This window comes from Protopterus annectens, chromosome 5.part0 (assembly GCF_019279795.1).
Source record: "Protopterus annectens isolate FY-2018-M chromosome 5.part0, PAN1.0, whole genome shotgun sequence".
Lineage (NCBI taxonomy): Eukaryota > Metazoa > Chordata > Ceratodontiformes > Protopteridae > Protopterus > Protopterus annectens.
In genome coordinates this window covers 1390346542-1390355055 of record NC_056735.1, presented here as the reverse complement: position 1 = coordinate 1390355055, position 8514 = coordinate 1390346542, and the positions used below count along the sequence as shown (strand labels likewise).

The following is an 8514-nucleotide window of genomic DNA, read 5'->3' as shown; positions in this document are numbered from 1 at the left end:
TGCCTTACCAAGGATGACTAAATAATAGTAGTATTAAAAGTGGGGGAAACTGAGCAATGAGTGGTAGATCAAAAGAATAAATAGTTAAGGCCACCATCAGCAAATGTTACTTATCAGCAAAAGTAGTGAAGCTTTAACTTGCAATGCTAAAAGACATGTGGGATGATGGCATGCAGAACTGCAGAGAGAAATAAAGGAACATTGGGCATCTGGAAAACAGGTGAACAGAGACCAGAGTATCTGCCTAAAATTAGCTGCAAACTCAGTCAGACTTCAAAAACCAAAGGTCTACATTCATTGACATTTACATATGTAAAGCAGAAAGCAAGGGTTTGGGCAGCAGGAAGTAAGAATGAAGCAGACTGAAGAGATTTTAAAGGAAGTTAGTAGTAATGTGATGTTAGGGTTGCCACCTTTTCAAAAGCCCAAAGTGGGACATTTTTTGTAGAAACGTGAAATTTTGCAGGACAAAACACCCAAGGCCAGTACAAAGGAGAGAATTTCGCTTTTTTACAAAAATAAGAACTTATTCTTGGAAAATTGATTTGCTTATGATATTCATATAACATTTAGGTGTTTCAGATACAAAATAACCGTTTTGTGCAACTATTAAAGAAAACCTGGAAAATACTTGTGTCCTAAAATCTCAGGGCATTTTCCATTTTTTTAGTTTTTTCATAAGACAAAGCTGCCCAAAGAGCATCTATCCCTCACAAAGGACAGGTGGCGTGGTAACCCTATAATGTGGAAACCTTTTAACACATCTTAAAAATATATATATGCTAGGGAAGTTAATTATGTGGTTAGTGTATTTGTCTCTCCAGGGTGTAAAGAAAAAAGTTTATTAGAGTTAATTGAAGTGTTAAGAGGTTAAAAGCTGAATCCAATTTAGTGGTGGGGAAGGGGGCATATGGCAACATAAAAGAGGAGGGTTAGATTCCCATAGCTTTTGGCATGTTTACATTTGAACTGGATGCTAATGAAGATGGAATAAGGGAAAAGAGATATATTAGGAGAAATTTTATGGAATACATATAAAACAAATGCATAAGTCACATGAAGTGATGCAAACTGAAACTGGAGTTCAAGGGAGAAAATAAAATATTTGTATAAAGTAGTAATAGAGACATTTTATACACTTAATCCTGGGAAAATTAATATAAAGAAAAATATTTGTATAAAAGAAAGGCAGGAGATGTTAAAGAAGAAGAAGAAATATAGGATTTTTTGTTGAGATTAATTTTGGATAAATTGCCTGTAAAGAGGCAAAATGAAAGAATATGTAAAATTTGTACTGTATCAACAACAGCACAACATTTTTATTAGACTGTAGAAGGATGACAGTGTTTTGGGAAAACATTTAAGATAAACATGTACAATTGTTTTCAGGAAATAAGCATTATATGTTGTTATATGGATAATATAAGGCTGTTAAAAACGCAAAGAGAAAAAATGGATATAAATTTAACTGGGCAATATGGACTGTGTGGAAGTACAAATGTGAGTAATATCTATATAATAAATGATTATACTACAGCTATAAGGAGAATATGATTATGGTGGTGGAGAAAGATGTATGGGGAGTAAACTGCAAAAAAGAAAAAAAGGAAATGTGTTTGGTTTATTTGCTGTGATTGAAGTTAAAATGTAGGAAAAGTATTTTATTTTGAAAAAAAATGTGAATAATGTGAAATATATGATGTGACATACATAAATAAAGCTCACCTGTTCTTTTTGAATAGTGCTATACAATCTTTTCTATTTTTCTGAGCTAAAAAATGCTCAGGCAAATGACATCTTGGATTGAAATTTCATCTAAAAGAATGCATTCTCAGGAGAACATCACACCTTTATCGCTGTACTGTAGCATCAGCAGTGGAAAAAAAATTAATCGAAGCACCTGAGGTGGGAGTAGAACCCGTGGCTTTCAAGACCAAAAGTGTGTTACCTACTAAGCCACTGATATTGCTTAAGAGTATAATTTAAGATATGCATGACATGAAAAATAACATAAACTGACAGATTTGTGCAACATTTATAGGCTATTAATTTGCTGTGTGAGTTGGTGCATTTAGTGTTTCATACTCTTGACATGCAAGCCTGACAAACTGCTTCAAGCATCCACCACCTTTTTAAAATATGTGCTGTAACATGAAGGGAGTAACATTACATATGATGAGTGACATATAGAGGCATAACAGTAAAAGATGGACAGTTCAATGAAATAAGTATTTAGTGGAATTTCACAATGTTATAACCCTTGGATCTTAGGACTACAGTGTTGCTGCTGCCAGCTAGTATTGCTTAGTCACTGCACAACGTTTCTCAGCAGTAAAACAAAAGCTGAAAATAAAATAAAATGACATGATTTAAAGCATTCTGATGTTGCATCATAGTTCCCTTTTAGCATTCAAAGTGAGCGTGACAGCGAAACGAAATGCATATGGTTGCTTGCTGCAGGTCAGCCTGATACTGTTAGGTAATACATGTGGTCAACGACCTATTAGAATTAACTTTATTTTGACTGAAGTCCAGCTACAGTACAATATGCCATTTCAGATTTGAACTCCCCAGATCATGTGGATAGCTTCTGATTTGTTCACAGCAGTGGTATGTCACTTCTTACTGTGATTATGATTTCAAAATCCCACTGTAAGGAGCAGAGTTTCATGCAGTCATGATAAAGGTTCTTGTAGAAATTGCTTGAGTATGCTGTATTACCTTTCTTGAACTTAGGTCAGGTCATGGTCTGGTTGCATGTATAAAACCCTTGAAGGGATAGAGAACTGCACCATCTGTATAGAAGACTCCTACGAAGCTGTGCAACAGGTCTCATCTGTACAGAAGATTCTGAGGTACCTTTGCTATAGGTCTGTGCTCACCATGCAGTCTGCAGAAATACCTTTTCAGAAGAACTGTCTCGGGTCTGCCATGGGCCGGTGCCTCTCTGCTATCCATAATATGGAACAGCTGGTCATGTTGCCAAGCCTGCTTAGAGACATCCCCATTGAGGAATGTGAGAGAAGTTCCACAGATTTGAACTCCAAAGATCTATATGAATACTATGTTGCTCTGAAATCCATTCGAAATATTGCAGAAAGTGGACTGATATCTGTAGATGAAAATAAGACAAACAACAGCGTGGAAAACATAGTGCAGACCAACAGTTCAGATCTTGACGTCCTGTTCCTTTTTCACTTTAAAGGGCTGCGCAGTGTTCTCAACTCATTAACACAGAATGCCAACACACTGACAAAAAAATACAAAGAGATCATTGGACTGGGACATTAAATATACTGATGCACAGACCACTGCCTGAGGTGAAAGCAATATCAGGACAGTAACCATGAAATCATGCTTACAGGACAACACAGCATGAATTTCTACATTTGAAAACAGGCTGTTCATGTAAGCATTTTTCATGAAATGAACCTGCTACGAACTGGTTACTGTTAACTTAAATGTACTTTGTAAAATACTCATTTTTTTTTTACTTCAAGTCATCTAGTCAAACTTGCTGTTACATGAGCAAATTGTCAGCTCCACAGATAGAGCTCTGTGTACATTTAATAGTTATGCAATATATAATGAAATAAATGCTTTAATTTTATTGCTGACTTTGCATTTTTGACACTGCAGAGAGAGCTGTAACCATGGATATAAAATAATAAATGTAAATGAATAATGAATCGTATTTAAACAAAAGTGGCATGTTCTTTTGTTATGATTAAACATCACAGACAAAACAGAATTCTGCTTCAGCGTAACAGCTAACGACAGGTAAAGGAATGTTATCTTGCAGTGTATTATATTTCTGACAAGTCAAGATAGAAAATGCTTAATCTAATGTTTAAATCAGTGGAACAGAAAGTTTATTTTGTCAAAAACTTCAGCACAAGCAGAGTAAAGGGGCACTGTTTATTACAATGCCTTTGTCTCTTGTCTCAGTTTTTACTTATATTTTTCAGGTTTCCTTTTGTGCTTTAACTAATAATAGACTAGTTCTAAAAGGAATTTGGGTCAGCAAGATCTATATATTCTGCAGCTCTCCCGTTGCTCTAATATAAAGCCATCGGATTATCTACTGTTATATCTTTTCATATCAGTGACACTGCTAGAATAAACATTGCTTAGCATTTGTAGTCCCCAACAAAATTAGTATTAGTATCCTAAAATATTCTGAAAAAGCAAAAAAAAATACTAAGTTCTTTGTTAAAGAGTCTTACTACAGTAATGCACTTAATCTCAAGAATTTTATTCAAGAACGAGAGGCCAGTCAGATTTTTTGACTTGCTCTGAGTGAAAGTGACCAGTTACACTGAGAGCAGGCTGTGAGCAGGTCTTTTGGAATCTGGTCCCAGTAGTAAGCCTGTTTATTGATAGGCATTACACAAAAGTTAATCACTTACACTGAGAGCAGGCCTCTTGGAATCAAGGGTAACTTTCACTGAGAGCAACTTTTTAGACCCTGGCAATATCTTGAACATAAACTACTATTATAGGGATTCAAAATGATTGTTACTTCTATTACCTGTTGTTAAAACTAGACAGATGTTTTAGAAAACATGCCTTTCTTGCACTAGTGCAGTTAATGACTGATGCCATAAAAGACAAGCACTGCTGCTGAAGTACCATGTAGCTCTGTAGTAAGTGTTTCAGGCTGCATCATACATCTGGTAATAACAATATCTAAGATAAAATAATAGCTAAAGGACATTTATCTGTTTACCTTTTGAATAATAATTCTGGTCCAGCCCGGAATGCTAACATCTTCCTATGTGCAAAAGGAAGCTACGTGTTCAGTATGATTTATATGACAATCCAACACATTTCTCTGAAGACATCCCTCCATTTTCATCTGCTTATCCTAAACTCTTTCCAGTTCTGTGACTAAGTACAGGTAATATTCAAAAGTAAGGCACATTTGGAGCGCATCCAGTAAGGAGTCTGTAAATTTCCCTGCACAGGATATGAATTATACATGATTCACTTACTTTATTAACTGGGGCAGAACACAGATCTCCTTGGACTTTTTGCAGACTTATCCCTAAGGGTGCTGTTTGGTTGAGTGACTTGCTCAGAATCACAGTTAGACAAATAGAGGATGAGGGAATCAAACTCTGAATCACAAGGAGCAACTCATTAACATCTTGTAGTCTTAATCCTCTCTGCCATCTGCCAGTACTATTGTTATAATTGTTATTATTATTACTACTACTACTATTATTATACACAATATCAATTATAAAATAATTAAACTGTTGATCCTGCTCTCTTACAAGTTAATATTTGGTTATGGAATATAAACATTTCATATTACGGCAAATCATCTTCCTTATATTCGTCTTGTCTACAGAAATATATCAATGGTCCAGCAGAACACTTTGTTAGGACATAAACAGGCAGTAATACTGACAGTGACGGTCACCATACATTTCTTTAAGTGGTTTATAAAAGGTATGGAATATTTAGCGAAGGATGGAGGCACGCATCCTTAGCAACTATATTGTTTGGAAATTTTTGCACCTGTTAGTGGATGAGAGGCAACATTGCAAAGAAGCTTTCAATATATGGGTAGAGCTCAATTCTGTGTTTTTTCTCAGCATGCAATTCCTTAAGGTGGGTATAGTACTTGTGAATATATGGTCCCCAGCTTCACAGATGGGGGGGGGGGTGTAAGGATGCTCATACACAGATAAACAGATAAACAGACATAGCTAGCTAGCTAGATAAATAAATTGATAGGTAGATAAATACAGGCATACATACATATGTACATACACAGATGTATGTAGAGATAGATACATACAGAGACTGATTTTATATATATATATATATATATATATATATATATATATATATATATATATATTGTTGCTTGTCTGGTCAGGATAAAACAGACGAACTTCTGTGGGTTCTGTTCAAGCAGCTTTATTATGTACAAACACATCAGGATTAAGGCTTAATAACTTTAACTTAGGTAAACATAAACAAACTAGCTATTACACTCATACATGCTCACTCACTGGCTGCTCTCTCAAAATGGCTCTGAAGCTAGCACATGCTTGCTATTTATATGCATGTGCTGTCCTTGATACACTTCTTAAAGGTACCACACACACTATTCTACATCCTCCCTCTTTGAGACATGAGTCATGCAGCATTGATGGCATTAATTGACATGCAATTGATACAAATAATTATTTCACATGCAATTATACAGAACTAAATGCATATAGATAATTATGTCCAGGTTGCTATGTATTTCACACTAGGTCTAGAAATATGACCAAATCGTGTAACATAGAAATTAGAATTAGGTCTAGCAACTGGGACTGTCTCTGCTGAATGTTCAGCTTTGGGGACATCAGGCACATCATCAGGAATGGAACTGCATACCTCTCGACTGTACAGATTTTCACAGAATGTCCAGATACTTGGCTCATATTTTTGGCCTGTTCCTCATAAAAAGTGTGTTTTTCCTGGCAAATTGCTGGAATGATATGAGGACTGAAGTCACTAAATAATGACATACATTTGGGTTTCAGACTTCAAACCCTTCAGAAAATGTATGTTAAAACAAATCCTGTTACTCTAGCAACTTTCTGAGTTTATAAGAGCAACATTTAAAATATGTCCCTATTTTTGGGCCTTTGTCCCCCCATTTTGTTGGGCTTTGCCCAGATTTCTTGCACTAAGTGATTGAGAGGTATAAAAGTATGAATATTGATTCTGATACATGAAGAAGATGTCTGCAATTTCTCCTGTATTCCACACCCTCAGATTCTACAAAGTAGGATCTCGGCTCGGCACATATACCCGTTACTTGACTAATCCAGTCGAAACCTTTCGCCATTTGTATCCTCACTGTTTCTCCTTCTTTCAAAGGACGAAGAAATCTGCTCAATTTATCATAGCTGGACTTCTGGAAAGAATGCTTTCTGAATAGTTGGGCTTTGATTGTTCTGTTGTTCTTTGCTTTAGACCTCAACAGACTGGAACTGATAGGCGATGTTCTTCTGGTTTGCCTAGTTAGAAGTCAGGTGAGCCAAGTATATCGTCACGGGGTATGTTTCTGAGATTGAGTAAATTCAAAAAGATATCAGTATTATCACTCTTTGACTTCTCTAGTAATTGCTTTGCACTCTGTACTGCATGTTCAGCTTGTTCATTTACTGTGGGTATTCTGTACTACTGGTAACGTACAAAGTCCCATTCTTCTGCAAATTTCTGAAACAACTGACCGGTAAATTGGGTACCATTGTCAGAAATAACTTTATGTGGACTATCATGGACTGAGAAATGATGTTTCAACTTGGTGGTAGCAGTGGACATTAGGTTAGATAGTAAATCAATCTCAAACCATTTCGAATAAGAGTCTAAAAACACTAAGTAATGCTGACTGTTCCACTCGAATATATCAGTGGCTACTGCTGACCAATGTAGTTCAGGAACTTGACTTAGCTGAAGTGGTTCTTTTAGCAAATGGGGTTTAGTACTATTGCATACTGAACAAGAAGAAAGTACTTTATCAATAGCTTTTACTAGAGAAGACCAAAATACTAGTCCTCTCACCCTGCTTTTGGTAGATTCATAACCTTGGTGACCACAATGCAAAATTTGGATATATTCACGTTGCAAGGAAGCAGGAACAACAATTTTAGGACCTTTGAAAATAATCACATCTCCTTTCAACATCTCATCTCTGTAAAGAAAATAAGTTTGCACTTCAGGTGGTACACTAGATTTCTTTGAAGGCCATCCTACATTAAGGTAGTGGTTGAGCTTTTGCAAAATTGGATCAGTCTTTGTATGACCTCTCATCTCATCAAGTCTCCTGGTAGAAAATTATGAACTTCCATGACATCAAGGTCAAACTTCTCTGCATTAAGCTATTCTGGGTGATCTGGATAAGGTATCAGCCAGATAAAGAAGTCTGCCTTTTGCATACAATGGTTCATAGATTAGTAGTAAGCTAACTGCCCTTGTGAGCCATTTTAAGCCTTGCCAATTATCCCTTGTGAGACTCAAACCCTGCACCTTGTGTTTGTAAGACAAACACCTTAACTATTAGGCCACCCTCATCATTTTGAAGCTGTACTTTTGCAATTTGAGTATCATTCTTTGTAATCTCGCTGGAGCTGAATGCAGAGTCTTCTTTAAAATAATGACTAGAGGTTAGTGATCAGTCTCGTTCTGAATAGCTAGACCATAAATATAATCATGAAACTTTGAACATGCAAATACTATTGCTAAAACTTTTTTCTCAATTTGAGCATGTTGCATTTCAGTTTGGGAAAGAGTCCTAGATACATAGCCCACTTGTCTGCCTTCTTGAAGAATAACTGCACCAAGATCAAATTCTGAAGCATCACAGGAAAGAGTGACTGGTTTATTTACATCATAGAATCTTAATGTAGGTGGGGTAACAATTTTTTGCTTGAGGTCTTCAAATGCTCTCTGGTGCTGTTCCAGCTAAGACCATGCAACATTTTTACATGTCACCACACCAAC

The 8514-nt window shown here is 36.1% G+C and overlaps 1 protein-coding gene across 1 annotated transcript; it reads left to right on the top strand.

Annotated features, from left to right (window-relative positions):
* Positions 1-2640: 2640 nt before the first annotated feature.
* LOC122802084 (mid1-interacting protein 1-B-like) lies at positions 2641-3694 on the top strand. The gene has a single exon (XM_044071784.1). The coding sequence runs from the start codon at positions 2758-2760 to the stop codon at positions 3289-3291; it is 534 nt and encodes a 177-aa protein (XP_043927719.1). The 5' UTR covers positions 2641-2757; the 3' UTR covers positions 3292-3694.
* The last annotated feature ends 4820 nt before the right edge of the window (positions 3695-8514 follow it).